The following is a 16,056-nucleotide window of genomic DNA, read 5'->3' as shown; positions in this document are numbered from 1 at the left end:
CAAAAACTTTATGCAGACCGCTGAGTTTACTGTTGTCATCATGTGTTAACGATAAGATAACTGAGCCGGTCCGAGAAGAAGCCCTGCAAGACTAACCCATGACAGGAGCGCCACACCATGTATCACAGATGGTCTTATATCCTTCAGATCAGGTGCTACAGAGTTCTTGATGCTCGTCTTTGAGCATTTTGACGAATTCCAGCCTGGCCTTCCTATTCTTCTTGATAATAAAGCAGTTTACAGCTTCTGGGATAGGCATTGCATCGTCGTTTTTGTTGTTGGTTACTAAGGCCACCAACGTGTTCCGCCTTCTTTAGGATAGTCCAAATAATTGCACTGTCAATGACCCATATTTGTGCAATGACTCTGATTGATCCTCTCTTGGATCCAGAAGTGATTTTGATTTTTTTTTTATGCATAATACATCTCTCCCATTTGTTGGTTGTACCCATAATAGTATAAATGTCTAGCCTTTTCAGGCAAAAAACGCCAAAGCTGAAACTGAGTTTAGCCAAGTGAATGTAAAATAACTTTTTTTTTTTACATTTACATTTTCATTCTTCTTTATTAAAGTTTTTTGGGGTGACTTTAGCAGTAGTCGTCCCTGCACTCAATTTGTGCGTGTGTGATATGTGCCCTGCAGTGCTCAGAAGCGCACAGGTTGCTGAACATTGCCAAAGAACTTCTCCACACTGAAGAGGCCTACGTCAAGAGGCTTGACCTCCTCGACCAGGTAACCTCACGTGACGTCTTGCCAACTGTCGCTTTCGTAAGCATGCCGGAATGTTTGGGTGCAAATTTCAATTTCCAGAGTCTGCCAGCGGTCTGAGTGATTGAGATCAGGGCTGAGCCGGATTATGTAAATGTTCTGTGATCCAGGGAAAGCAGCGTTGTGGACCGAATGAATCGGAGTAAGCGCAATTGTGGCAAACGTTGACCCTGTTGCATGCATGTGATATACAAGAAATGGTTACGGTACCTCCAATCCAAGCAGATTGACAACTCTGGTGTCTGCGCAGTGCGACGTGTACAATTGTGTGTAAATCCCTGGATTAATGACGGATTAAAAGTGTGGGTCTCTGAAAATTTAGCAGGGTTTGTAATTAGAAAGCTCATTAAAACTATCTGAGACGGTGCCGAAAGTGACACATGCTGAGAGACGACTTGTTTGTGTGCAGGTTATTGTTTTAGTAGGAATAACGTCACCTTTTGACACATTTTTTGCAAAAGGGTTGATTTCGTTGTAAATGAGCTTCTCACTCCATTTATCTCCTCGTACACTGCGATGTAAATTGGAATTCCAAAGTTGTCCAGTGGGTTGCGTGGTGGTCATCTACAAACACATTAAAAAGTCTGTTTTCCCACAGAACATTTTTGCCTCCTGTAGTGATCCTGGTGCTCTCACTCCACATGAAAGAGTTCATCTCCTGTTGATGTCACGCCGGCGTTCATGTGACATTGATTGGTTTTCATGGAAATGTTTGTGCCCATCCATGACTTTGCCTCTGGCTCGAACAAAAGTTCTGCATGTCATTAATTACCGCAGTGAAATTCCAAATCTGAGCCTTATGGCCAATTTAAAAAGAACTTGACACCATACTTTACAGAATATATTTGGTTAAAAAATGTTTTTTTTTAATGTTTGATCATTTTAATAATTCAATAGGTCAGAATCAATTAAAACAGGGCTTGTTAAAATGGTGTTACTGTCATGGCAACCATAGTTTGTCTACTTTGTGGTGTACAATATTGGTGAGCCAATTAGGGTCAGAGATTTTTTTTAATGCAGCTTGTAAAAGTTTTGCTGCTCAAAGGTTTATGTTCATAAATGTTATGTTAACAGACATAAATTCTGCTTTCTGTCACTCAAGTTCAATATCGGTGCATTGTCAAAATGTTCTGCTGGCCTGAAAAGTTTTGACAGTAGACTGTTAGTCACTACGGTGAGTTGTGTCAAGTTACACTGCTTACAGGAAAATACTCTTGAATCATGTGACACATTTATGCAGCTTAGTAATCAATAACCTAAAGCCTTCCTTCAGCCTTCCGTCCCTTGTTTGTTTGTTTGTTTGTTTGTTTGTTTGTTTGTTTATTGAACATAAAACGTATACAGTAATAATTTGACAGAAAATAAGGTAGATAAAAAAGTAAATAGAAAGAAATCAGTCTTCATTCAACACAGTTATTATGTTCAAGGGAGTAGGATGAAGTAAAAAACGTATCTAGTCCTACCCCGTTATGTGTTTATATCTACTAAATCATTTTTATATCAATCAGAAAAGAAAAAGTAAGAAGAAGTCTCCATTAAGGCTCATACTTTACTCTTAACCGTGATATTTTTACAACTTTTGGTTTGTATCGGGATTATATACATCCTCACCCTGGCACTCTTGTTTTTTTTTCTTGTATTCATAATGGATATTTCAATACCTTTCTCTATTTATCAACTTAGTTCTGATTTATCATTATATTTAATTTATCATTTTAACTCTGATTGATGTAGGTTGTCCCTCATAAAAAGTGTGTTGTAATCAAGTGAAATGCCATGAGACATTTTCCGACATTGTATTCATGGACATGACTAAAATATTTTCGTGGTATGCGGCATACAGCTGTCCCTTTTTGTTTTCTCGCTTTATTAAACAAAATCAACGTCACATGTTTTTTCACACTTAAATTACAGTTTGTCGTGCGTATGTTTTCTCGGCAGGTATTTTGCACTAAGCTCACAGAGGCCGGAATCCCTCAGGATGTCATTACAGGGATCTTCTCCAACATCTCCTCCATCTACTGCTTTCATGACAAGTTCCTGCTCCCAGAGCTCAAGACACGCATCACTGGAGAATGGTGAGGAAGGATCCGCCACCCGTAGCATTCAAGAGACTGTGGCTCACTTATCAATCAGGATTAGCATTAGTATTGGACTCTTGTTAGAGGTTTTACATTGTCACGGTGTTGAAACTGGAACTATAATTGTTGAATTTCCTTACGAGGTAAATGTAGCTACACTCTGTGCTTTAACACGCAACTTGTCTTCATAAGGGTCTCAGTTGTTTTTAATCAAGCTGTAAGTGCTGTTTTTGGTCCCCCCCTACCATTCCTCCCAGGAATTCCAACCCTCGTATTGGGGACATCCTTCAGAAACTGGCACCTTTCATGAAGATGTATGGCGAGTATGTGAAAAATTTTGACCGGGCGATGGATCTAGTCAACACCTGGACACAACGGTCTTCGCAGTTTAAGGGCGTCGTCCAAAATATACAGGTTTGTGTTTGTGTGTGTTTTGTTGAGTGGGTATGGTGCTATTTTTTCATGTCACATTACTGTGACACTTCAAAGACTTTTGGTTCAAAGCCAAGGGACTTTTTTGTGACATTTCCTTTTCACTGGCTGGTCCTAGCTCACAGTAATGTGATCGTGTCTCAGAATCCCAGTCATTTGGAATTCATGTCAAGTCACATTTTTAGCCCTTAATCACAAACAGTCTCAAAAGGGCTTCCACGTGCCCACAGTTGACAAATTTTCGCGACATCCCCTGACATTAACCTACAGGAGGGCAAGGAAAAACATTTTTTTAAATAAATAAATAAAAACCTTGAGGAGCGACCGTAGGTGGGGGCATCCCCCTTCCAGGATGCCAGACTGCAATGTATGCCGAGTGGGGAACATTCGTCTCAATATTGTATTATAAAATGTTAAATGATATAAAATCTATTTGACAAGATGAAAACGCTGCAGGGAGGCGCCTTTGGAGAGGCGGATCCCCCTTCTGAACCTGACCCAGTTGGTCAATGAAAAAATCTTCATAGCAGTGCCTCAGAGTGATCGACCCAGCTCTTCAAGAATTCATGCCCGCAATTTATTTACATCACTCATACACCTCATTAGGTACACTTGCACATCCACTAAGGGAGGAGTTGGAAAAAACATACAACAGTGCTCAGTTTTTAGCAGCCGGAGGTTAATTTAATTGCATATACACTTTTTTTCTACAACAGTTGTAGAAATAATGTCACAACGTCAGACGAATCAACACAAGCATAACCGCAAGTGAAAAACAAATAGTGTCAGCGTCATTCAAAAACAACGTTACTTTTTGCTGGTTTTCCGAATGTGTCTGTTGAGAGTTTCTGTTTGTTTGTTTTTCACACTGCCATGAGCAGAAACAGGACGTTTGCGGCAACTTGACTTTGCAGCATCACATGCTGGAACCGGTGCAGAGGATTCCCCGCTATGAGCTCTTGCTTAAAGACTACCTGAAGAATCTACCCGAAGATGCTCTTGACCGAAAGGATGCAGAAAGTGAGAGAAGCAGAACACTCATCATCACCTTCGCTGTCTGTCTGAGTCACAATAGCACATTGTAGTGAGTCTTTCTTTGAGATCGGGTGTAGCACTGTGGTTCTGGAAAGGTCAGATCATACTTCAAATGCTCCAGCATCGCAGTGTCTGATTACAAAAGCCTTAAGTTCAACCCTTTGTTTAGTTTATAGGGTTTTCACTCATCCACTCAACATTCCACAGTCGTTTATCATACTGGTGTTGCTCGCAACTTTCAACAGGCTTTCCCCCACAGTTAAGAATGGCCATGTGCATAACTTCCCGTCTTAACAGTATCATTTTTGCGCAATTTAATTTCATGCTCACATATTCATGCTCTTTCTACAGAGGCACTGGAGTTAATATCTACTGCGGCTAATCACTCCAACGCAGCAATCAAGAAAATGGTGAGGCTCAACAAAAATCTGCCCATTACCATCTCATTGAACTCTATACATGACAACACTCATATGACACACTGTTGATGCTGAATTGTTGCTACAAGTGTTGGTCTGAGGGAGTGAACGCGCTGAGTTGGTTCAGACAGGAAGTTGCTGTTTCCTGCCTCAAGTTTCACAGTTTGCGGTTGTCTGACTGGCTTGGCGTGCCACCCATCCTCTTCATCACTTTCCTCGGTCTGACTTGTATCTCTTACTTCCCTGAAACCTCCCAATGTGGTCAAATGATCGATCAAGAAATACAATACCTGCTCTTTGCCTGGCCAGCAAAGCGATGGATGACTGTTCTGATAAAACAATGCCATCTTGTGGTGGTGGATCTCATTCCTGCTCTGTCTGATGTTTCCAGGAGAAGATGCACAAACTGCTTGAGGTTTATGAGAGGCTGGGAGGGGAGGAGGACATCGTGAACCCAGCCAATGAGCTTATCAAGGAAGGACATATCAAGAAGATGTCAGCCAAAAATGGAACGGCACAGGACAGATACCTCTACTTGGTGAGAAGAAAATGACAAAGAGCGAGATAGGATTTTCACAGAGAAGAGCCCCAACTTGATGGTTTTTCTTCTCTCTCTCTCTCTCTTTCTCAGTTTAACAACATGGTGCTCTACTGTGTGCCGAAACTCCGACTGATGGGGCAGAAGTTCAGCGTTAGGGAGAGAATTGACATTGCTGGCATGGAGGTACTTTGTTATAAAATTGTTTTGTTTGTTTTTTGACTCAAGATGACCTATTTAAATTTCAAGAATGCAAATCATCACGCTTTGTTGTTTCCCCAGCTGCAGGAGAACGTGAAGCAGAATCTTCCTCACACATTTGCCATTATTGGCAAACAACGTTCACTCGAACTTCAAGCCAGGTAAAAACACTTAAACAAACACCACAGAAACATTCAAAGCTTTATCATCATTTATATTAACAACTGTTGTCAAACAATAATGGAAAACTCACTGGTAAAGTCACTTTAAGATTTGATATAGTTGATAGGTTAATAAGTGGGCACTTCAGCTTCCTCCCATTTGAATGTGAGTGTTAATGGTTGATTGCCCCGCAAATGGCTGGCATCCAGTCCAGAATGCAAAAAGGGATACCTTGATCTTATCATATTGTAAAGTATAAAGATAAGCAACATTACATACAGAAAGTGTCAAAAGTTTAAAAGTAGTGAAAAACACATATATGATGGTGGTTTTCTCCCATAGGACAGCCGAGGAGAAAGAAGACTGGATTCAGGTAAGTTCAGGCAACACAAATCTTTTGGGGGTACCAAACTATTCACACGCCTCAAAAAAGAGTGCCTTAATGGTGCCGCTGGAATATGCCGATGGAGACTCTTTGATGGAGCAATGGATGAAAAGTATGGAAAAATGTGTGTAAACAAACAAAGCAACACACTGGTGCATGGTATTGAGCAATCTCTGTGTGGAAGCGCAGGGGTGGGTTCGTGTTTTGCCGGGAAATTGGGGGTCAGGCCTGACCCTTGTGGTGGTTCAGCTGAATTAGAGAATGCACTCACAAAAGATTTCCTGCCCACCCACATGGTGTTGGGGGCTTACACTATTCTCCACTAAAGCCTCTCGATAATGGCTCATTGAGCTCATTAACAGCAGAGAAAAGCTGATTATGAGTTTGGCGGTCTTGAAGAAGAGGTGGCCTCATTGCACAGAGGTTGAGGGTGAAAGCTGACAGACAGTGGAACATACACTCAAAAAATTTGGATTGTGAGGAAGGTTTAATGCATGAGAAGGGTAAGGCTGAAGAGGGTAAGGTAACCAAACTACTAGAAAGAAACACCACCGCCACCACTCCAAACTCCCAAAAGCAATCAACATATCGTTAATTAATGGATTCCAACCAGGGATCTGTATATCATTGTAGCTAAGTCATATCTCGTTCATCTCCTTCCTTGTCCTCCATCATCATCATCATCATCTACTCCAAATCTCTGTTCACACTCAGGTCGTCCAGGCCACGATTGATCGACACAAGCAAAACAGCGAGACTTTCAATAAAGCCTTCAACAGCTCCTTCTCGCGGGAGGATGACCACGCCCCGGAATCACCGGTAAGACCACCTTGAACATGTGATTGATTGGGTCAGCGATGAATTATGAGCCATACCAGGCACCAAGTATATTTACCATCATCTGGTCTGCTTCAACAATTCTTCATATATGAATGTGAATCATACACACATCACAATTTAAGATGTTCTTCTTCGCATCGACTAGTCTCCCACACCTCGCGCATGACCTTATAGGGAAAGCCCAAGTCAAAAATGATTCCTATGGATCGATCTGCTTTGACCCACTTTAAGCTGCTGCGCCTGGCGCACAGCCAAAACACAACTGGCTTCCTCTGTGACTTTAGACTGACACCTTGTGGAAGGGATGCATAACTACAGAAATAAGCCTGTAATGCTCGCGTTTGCGTGCGTATTCTCAGGGACCCTGGTCCAACACGTCCATCGACTCGGATGGGGAAAGACTGCATGAAAGGGTGAGTATACATTTCTTGTGTTGTACTGAACAGTGCGCATATCTTGACACTTTTGTTTTGTTTTGTTTTGGTTTTTTTGCAGAAGAGTTCAAGAAAGAAAGATAAAGAGAAGCAAACGTGTAAAGGATGCAACGAGAGTTTCAATTTCACAAAACGCAAACACCACTGCAAGTCCTGCGGAGGGGTGAGTATATTATATTTACCCATCCATCGATTTTCTGATCCGCTTTATCCTCACAAAGGTCGCGGGGGGTGCCGGAGCCTCTCCCAGCCGTCTTCGGGCACAAGGCGGGGGACACCCGAAACCCGTCGTTTGTCTATGTGTGCCCTGCAATTGGCTGGCAATCAGTTCAGGGTGTACCCCGCCGACTGCTGGGAAAGTACGCCCCATCGTGAGGTTGAACGGATTCTAAAATGGATGGATGCATTTATTACTCTTGGGAAAATGAAGCTTCACAAAGCACTTCTGATATTTTTGACTCCTCGAGATGATGCTCTTGGTTTAATTAAAGATAAAGACTAGGGCAATGGAAATGAAATTTCCACATCTCTCCTCTTTCATCTCAAACTGCTTCAAACAACAAAGCGTGTGACGGAAAAGTGGTTAGGACTGCGCGACTGTCCGTGTTTTATGTTATGTGTTTATTATTTTACTTTATGTTAACTGTTTTGTTAAGCGCTTTGTTACAGCTGCCGCTGTTGTGAAAGCGCTATATAAATCAGCATGTATTGTATTGTATCATTTATAAAGCCAAGAGTGCCATCTAGTGGAGTTAAATTTTTTTATAAATCATGTGTGCGTTTCTTCCTTAATAAAACATTTATATGATTAGTTGATATATTGTCACTGGACTGTGAAAAAAATGCATGTCCAGTTTTTGTGGTCGTTTATGTTTATATTTATTGCGTGTCTTCATTTCGGACAGCTCATTAATATTAAAAAATGATTAAAATGGACAGCAGCAATATATATTATTTTTGTATTTCTTACAAATAATTTTATTTTTGTTTGCATCATTGAAATAAAGACATTCAATCAATCCCACAGGCCATATGTGCAAAGTGTTCAAAAACCTTGGACAACAAAACAAGTCGAGTGTGCCCGGAGTGTTTTGAGGCCAGCCAAAGTCTGGAAAATCTCAATGGTGGTGAACAGAAGAGGAAAGCAGCGCCTGAGGTGAGACACCAAGACAGTAAGCCATAAAACACTTACACGCACGCACGCACGCACATCTCTGTGAGAATCATACACTCACTGGACACATTAGGTACAGCTGCAAATGTTAATGATATCGAGAGCTCTATCAGCAGTTCGCCTTGTACAAAGAAAGGAGCAAAATATTACAAACAAGCAGCAGAGTTTAAAACAGTGCCATTTTAAGGCAAAGCCAATTGCAACTTCAATAACCAGTCCTTTTTTTATCTTATTAGACAATCTAAGTGTTTGCTGGGTGTACATTACTATGTCCAAGTGCCCAAATTAGGTCTTTTTACTCCCAGGAGGAACAATTGGGATGTGGGTCATCGCACTAAAAAGACAACCAAAAAGTACAAAATGTTACTTCAAATGTATATGCACTTTTACAGGCGGTCCATTCCTGCGGCACCCAGGAGCCTAAACTGATGCATAATTAAGTCAATATTTTTTACAGTAAATATTTGTTTAACAAAAACTCTCAGAGATAATTGAAGTTAGAAAACACTACGTACAGTGGTAACACTATGCCGTGAAATGTATGTCGGAAACCGAGGACCCCGATAGGCAGTCAATAGACAAGGGGTCACCAACCTTTTTGAAACTAAGAGCTCCTTCTTGGCCACAAATTAAGGAGAGTCTACTAGTTTGATATACTAGTATGCACCTCTGACATAAATTTGCTCAAACTCCCATCATATGTTACAGTTAATGATTAAATATATTCATTTCTGAGAAGACACTGATCACATCAGCGTTTTCTCACACCAATTATGAAAAATTCCATTGGGTCTTACTTAAAATTGTGCATATTGGTGAACAAGTCAAAATGTGCTGTGGAACTTGCTATTCAAATACAACACGCAAAGCCTGCCGTCTTTCACATTTAACACCGTGTACCCGAATGCACCGGTGCTTGACCGTATTTGTACTGAAGCGGTGTCGTGTGTCATCTGTTTTAGAGGCAAGCATCATTGACAGGGGAGAACTGCCTGTTGTGTGGTCACCTCCATGTGCAGGAGAAAGGAAAGAGTTGGACCAAAATGTGGGTGGCTGTCACAAAGGCTGAGCCACTGGTGTTGTATCTGCAGAGCAGTGGGCAGGTATGGCCTAATCTGTACACAAACACACGCACAGAGACTGGGGCCAATAGCGCTGCTTTATTTGTAAACTTTTTCATCGTTGTCTCAGAGGTGTGTTTGATGCAGCTATTTATGTTCACATGCAGCTAAAAAGACAAGTTGGCATCCTTGGATACAAACGAGGGGTGTCAAAATGTATTGATTAATCAACAACTGTTTTGGTCACCGAGTAATTAATTTACAACTGTCCAAATCCTCACATTTCAGCCTTCTAACAGGAATTATTCTCTGACTACTGTAGCTCTTCATGAAAGCTGACCGATTATCATTTGTGTTTAATCAAAACAAGACATTTGCAAACATCTGCTTCTGCTTTGGGAAACAATGACCAAACCACCAACTGAATCATTTCCAAAATGGCTGCCCAGTACATCAATCCCTCACATGTGACATTGCTGGGTTAAACAATGCAGCAATAAAACAGGTTAATCGAGATGTTTTTTATGTGTCCGTAAAAATGTTTACGCTGATTTCAAAGGTGTCTTTCCATCAGGTTTGTGAGATACAGTATTTGATGTAAAAAAAAAAAAAAAAAAAAAGCTTGAGCAATACAGATTTTAACTATGCGTTGTCATATATATGTATGACATTTCAGAAAAGAAAATCCACCTGATACAGAACTTAACCCTTAATTCAGAAATATCAATCAATATATTATCCATTGCAGACTGCTGTCAGGCTGCTGAATAAAAAATAACAACAATAATAATAATAATAGTAATAATTAAATGATGTGAAAGACAATTGTAAATAGCACTGCGATTTATCCATTTTGTGTTTATATTGCACTTAATTGAACGGTGTTTGTTGTTTTTTTTTTCTTATTTCTTCTTTCTACCTACATTCTTGCTGCTGGAGGCTGTACATTTCCCCAGTGTGGGACAATTAAAGGATATCTTGTTGTTTATTATTAGCATAATAATAATAATTATTATTATTATTATAAATAATTATAATAATAATAATTGTTATTATTATTATTACAACCTGATGTGCTTGATAAACACTGATTCAGGACAAAAAAATACATAAGTTTCATCTGTGCTTAAAAAACATGTGTACATTTATAATATAACCCATATTAACTGGTTAAAAAACAGTAACCGGGAAAAAAGGATCTTGTAAAACGCTTTAAAAATTGATATTAAAAACTATATCTGTGGATATTAAAAATTTAATCTGATTAATCGATGGAATAATCAATAGAATCATCAATTCTAGATTTTAAAAATGCTCATTAGTCACAGCCCTTGTTTAAATCCAACTTTGAAAAAGCAATAACGATGATCATTTCGCAACATCTTTGACTTCAGCTCCAAATAAATGACTTATGCTGAATGTGTTGCACTCATCCCTGCAGGACCTGAAGGGGGCGAGAGCCGTGCCCCTGTCCGGCTTTGAGGTGACAACGCCATCCTCAGGTGAAAGGTCAGAGGTCAAACATGTAATCCGGCTCAGTCACAGTTCGCAAACTGTGCTGTTAAGTGCTCAAGATGCCGAACTCCAGGCCAAGTGGGTTGACCTCCTCTCAAAATCAGCTTGCGGCGAAATGGCCGTGAATGCGTCAACAAATGTGACTGATCACAGCAAGAGCCAGTAGTGGACAAGCCCTCCTTTCCGTACTAAACCCCCTCCCCCTCCTGCGCCCTGTGTAAAGAGCACAACTTACTTGAATTTGCTTACCGTGGCACTTTTTGTTTCGTGGAGGGGACCATGCAGTCATTCCTGTACACCACTTAGATCTCATCCTCACTCACACCTCCTCCTCGCCACAATGCCTCGTCATAGGCTCACCGTGTGGCGTCCGCCGGGATGGCTTGTTCCTCTGCGCAACCTAAGAGGATCTTCTGATGGACTCATGTTTTCTTTTTATCATCGCTGAAGATTCCCACATGGTTTTAATGTATAAGTTCCCTGTACATTAGCGTATTATTGTTGACTGTGTTGAAAAGCATTACGGCCTTGTATTTTTTCCATCATGTGAAAGTGTGTGTGTGTGTGTGTGTGTGAGAGAGAGAGAGAGAGCCTCTGCTCCTTCCTGAGTATATGAAGCATTTGAATGTTTGTATCCTAAACCTGCGGCACCTCCCTGATCGTTGCTATGACACAGCGGAAGCTCAGCGGATCTTTTTGTACAGTATGTATACTATAGCGTGCTGAAAAAGAAACAAAAAGTACATTTTAAGTTAAAAGACACAAGAGCTGTGTACACTTGTGGCTGGCCACCTGATGCTCCCACTGGCAGCTTCCCATTTAACAAACCTTATCACCGTATCTCCAGTACAGTATTTAATTCCCGCTATTTGTCTTTAAAGATCCTCTCCTTCCAATTTGCACCCTTTGACTATTTAGTCAGATGAGAGCCAGAAATGAGTCTGACCCCGCAGTATCTCCGGTTGTTCACGTGCTAAATATTTCATTTTCTGATGTTTTCTCAGCATAACAACACTTGACCTTCTCCTCACCCCATTGGTGATGTGACGGAGATGAAGTACTGTACTGTCACTTACTTCTGCCTTTCCCTCTGTACCCCGCTCCTATAAGCACCAGCCTTGAACAAAAAGTAGCAAAAATAAAACACCATCTTGCATGTGAAGTCACCCATGAAGCAGTAAAGCATATCATCAATAAACAAACAATGTGGTAAATGAAGCATACCAGGCTGTCCAACAAGCTGTGCGTATGTCACTAATATCTGTCCACACCACAAAGCTCAGAACACTTGATGAGCTGCAAACTATCCATGTGTTGCAGTGTGTGCTGTGTCGTGTTTTCTAATTGCACTCCAATTCTCCTTCCTTCCTTGTTCATCCAAACCCCTTCCGTGTTTTTCTTGAGTAAGAAATGTGCAGAAGTGAATTTGGGCTTCAAGTGTTACCTTTGTCAAATATACTTACTCTGACTCATGATACCCCACCATAATTTAATGCGTCTGATTTGTGCCGCGCAGACCATTTCCATCTCTATTCCCTTACTGCAACTTGCTCCATTAAAGTCAGGGAAATCAAGTCCACCGTGCAGAGTTTCCACACCAAGTCTATTCAAACTCTGTCGCGTAAGAAAAGGTTTTCTTATGTGCCCCTTCACCATGATAGACCGATGTAGAATCTGCATCACTGCGGACACTTCACATCTGTCGTTCTCTCTTCCATTCCATTCTTCCCTCACTCATGAACAAGACCCCAAATAATGAAATTCTTCCCCTTGAAGAAGGATCTCATCCCTGACCCATGTAGGCGCTCCACCCTTTTCTGACTCAGGACTGTGGTCTTCGCTTTGGAGGTGCTGATTCTCATTCCAGCTGCATCAATCTCAGCTTTGTTCATGGTCCCATGGAGCCAACAGAACCACATTGCCTACAAAAAGTCTGAGGCACAACCCACGGGCCAAAAAACAAGACCCCTTCAACAACACAGTTTTGCCTACTAATTTTGTTCACGAAGGTTATGAAGACTCTCCTTGTCTTGTCCACCATACTCCCAGAGCACCAGCCACAGGAGTCCCCCAAGGTACACAGTCGAATACCTTGTGAAGTCCACTAACAGAAGAATATTTAATGGATTCCAGGAAGATCGAGACATGAGCCATGGAGACCTTTTCTGACAGATCCAGAAGACCTAATCTTGGGGTTGGGAACTCTGGACTGTGGCCCCAAGGTCTTTAATGTTTTCAACTGGTAAGTGTGCAAGATAGGAAGATACAGAGCCAGGAGCAAGGTCACAGCGACGCAACAGTTATGTGCCAAACGGGTCTCATCTAACAGTTGTCCAACAAAAATGTAAATTTAGGCTACGATCATTTTTTACGGACCAGTTGCATTCGAACAATAATTATGTTGGGACCACAATTTTGAAAAAAAAAAAACAAATGCTGATTTTCATTTCTTCATTTTCAGTACTGGTCCATTTATATTTTTTATCACCCCTGTCGGATCCAAGTTACATCAGTGACTATTGTGTGTTTGTCTTTAGTTAGGAGAGGGTTACAAACCGTTTTTATGCATATGTATACAGTACTTGGATTTGTTCTGGTTTACAAGTCTGTGAGATTTCATACTCTCCCATCACATCTGAAGAAAATGACTTCCAAGCTGGCAATTGCCACTGACGTGTATGCCTCTTACCAGATGTTGGCTTTATTGCATGTGTGCGTGTGTTTGTGTAGATACATCTGTTTGGCTCAAAAACATTCGTGTTTCCAAATAACACCTGAAGTCACCTCCATCTTTTGGTAAAGTGGGATTTGGGGTGATTTTTGTAGGATATTAAAACGTGCAAACATTCTAAAATCGCTGTGAACCCTCAAGAAAAAAAAACACTCTGAAACCGCCTAAACTTTGATCTTCCTGTGATTAAGGAGGACCTCTCGTTGCAATTACACCTAGGAAATGATGCACTATATTGCCTCATCTGTCACATTTACAGGGAAGGCATTTGAAATGTAGACCAAAAAATGTGCTTTTCATGGATGAGTGAAACCTGTTGCTTTGCAGGGTTGCACCAGTTTGTTTTCCAAGAATTGCACGAGATGAGACTTCTCTTTGCCTTGTTTCATTACTCTCTTCATTTTTGCATTGCACCAAAAAAACTCCCGTGGTGGGTAAAAAGTAAGAACAGGCAAGTAACTACTTCAGCAAATCCTTTAGGCATCTGCACTTACAGATATCTGTAATTTGTACTCATGACTGGGTCAAGGTAGGCTTGTTATATTTTTAACTTCCACAGATGACAACACCATGTACAAAAAAATAAAAAAAACAGAGTTAAAGTCAACCGCGGTTGCGAGCTTGATTGAGACCGAAGAACTATGGTGGGGGAAAAGAGACAGCAGTGACAACAAAGAACGTGAACAAGAAGAATTGATGATGATTTGGAGACCCAAGATATTCCCCATCCAATGCTTTATCCGAGAGAATCACTTGATTCGTGGTGAATGCGTTGTCTTGATCCAGCTGAAAAAAAGACCAACTTCTAACCAAATAAAATTCACAGTCTGGACGGATGGATTGGTTATCTGAGAAAACACAAACATTTTTAAAAAAAGTGTTTTTCTTCTCAGCACAAGCACTATGCAAGACATTAAAAGAAAAACAATTTTGTGTGCAGATTTTTTTGTTTTGCCATGTTATTAAAACAACAAATATTGCACAAAAAGTACCCAAAAAATCATGTATAATTTGCACTTCTGTACTTAAGTATGTTTCAATTTGTACTTTTATCTTCAGTCTGTACTTTTATCTTCTACTGAAGATGTGAAATTAAACTTCTCCTTTACCAGAGTACTTTTTTACTCATTAAGATAAAAATTGTGAGCATTTCCATCTCTACTAAGAATCAGAACTCACAGGATTTTAAGATGTTGACCAAATTAATCCATTTTACACCCACTACTGCATTCATGAAAAAGAAGGCTGAATGTTACAACACATCCGTGCAGAATGCATGACCCTCTCCCCAGGACTGCACGCACGCTCAGTCTGTGTGGAAGGAAGCATCACATTTGAGCTGGCTTACACAAAAACAAACAAAAAAACAACACAACACAACAAAACAAAATAATTCAAAGAAGTGAACAGAGCTAGGCATCGCTTGAAGATGTGTGTATTGACGCCAATCAACCTGCAATGCATGTTTTTGGAATATGGGTGGAAACTGGAGTACCCGAAGAAAACCCACGCAGGCACAGGGAGAACATACAAACTCCACACAGAAAGGCCGGAGTCGGAATCGAACCCTTCACCTCTGCACTGTGGCCGACGTACTAACCACTGGACTTCCGTGCCGCCATAAAGGTTCAATGCCATACTTAAAAAGAAATCCTTTTATTGGGTTTATCAGGTGAAAAATGCCCAGGATCCCCTTTGCATGCTCTACTATTCTCTGTAAATTGAAAATGTAAGACAGCTTTGTTCTTTTTGGTCATACACTATATTTGTGCATCTTGTGTTGGCTGAGAGTTCCGAACAAAGTCATGTTTTGACCTTTCGGTGTCAGCTCTGACAGTCATTGTGAAGCAGCTGAATTCACCAAGCATTGGAAGGTTCGCCCACCTGGGTTTAGATACTCTTGAGACAGTCGACATTGACTGGTCATGATAGCGTTGTCCAAATGTGTTGGTGATGTAATACAGTTAAATATTACGTTTCGAGTAGGCCTACTTTGGGCTGATGGGGATAGTTGGGTAATGCATGTTTAGAAACTATCCTCCACAAAATGTGTTGAAATGCTTGGGGGTCTCCCAAAAGAAATGGAGGTCATTAATTCCTCGACTCCTTGGATGTTGGCAGGTGATGCAAAGTTAAACATTTGCTCAACACGGAGCTGAGTTGTTGCTCAGCCACTTTTTCTGAGATGACTAGGCATGTAGCATTGCAACCACAAAGTGGGTAATTGGGCATGTAGCTGAATAATGAGTAGTGTGTCTTCTGCATTCAGAATGACATCT

The 16,056-nt window shown here is 40.8% G+C and overlaps 1 protein-coding gene across 1 annotated transcript in view; it reads left to right on the top strand.

Annotated features, from left to right (window-relative positions):
* Positions 1-12,269, top strand: part of fgd (faciogenital dysplasia) — a 50,665-nt gene extending 38,396 nt beyond the window's left edge. The window contains exons 5-19 of the mRNA XM_052058514.1: positions 644-733; positions 2,711-2,847; positions 3,108-3,264; positions 4,164-4,302; positions 4,669-4,727; positions 5,128-5,274; positions 5,368-5,460; positions 5,557-5,636; positions 5,980-6,010; positions 6,737-6,841; positions 7,222-7,275; positions 7,358-7,459; positions 8,324-8,452; positions 9,433-9,573; positions 10,973-12,269. Coding sequence (XP_051914474.1) covers positions 644-733; positions 2,711-2,847; positions 3,108-3,264; positions 4,164-4,302; positions 4,669-4,727; positions 5,128-5,274; positions 5,368-5,460; positions 5,557-5,636; positions 5,980-6,010; positions 6,737-6,841; positions 7,222-7,275; positions 7,358-7,459; positions 8,324-8,452; positions 9,433-9,573; positions 10,973-11,212 — 1,704 coding nt within the window. The 3' untranslated portion in view covers positions 11,213-12,269. The remainder of the gene's footprint in view (positions 1-643; positions 734-2,710; positions 2,848-3,107; positions 3,265-4,163; positions 4,303-4,668; positions 4,728-5,127; positions 5,275-5,367; positions 5,461-5,556; positions 5,637-5,979; positions 6,011-6,736; positions 6,842-7,221; positions 7,276-7,357; positions 7,460-8,323; positions 8,453-9,432; positions 9,574-10,972) is intronic.
* Positions 12,270-16,056: the final 3,787 nt, after the last annotated feature.

Source organism: Hippocampus zosterae, chromosome 2, assembly GCF_025434085.1.
Source record: "Hippocampus zosterae strain Florida chromosome 2, ASM2543408v3, whole genome shotgun sequence".
Lineage (NCBI taxonomy): Eukaryota > Metazoa > Chordata > Actinopteri > Syngnathiformes > Syngnathidae > Hippocampus > Hippocampus zosterae.
This window is presented reverse-complemented; position numbering and strand designations above follow the sequence as displayed.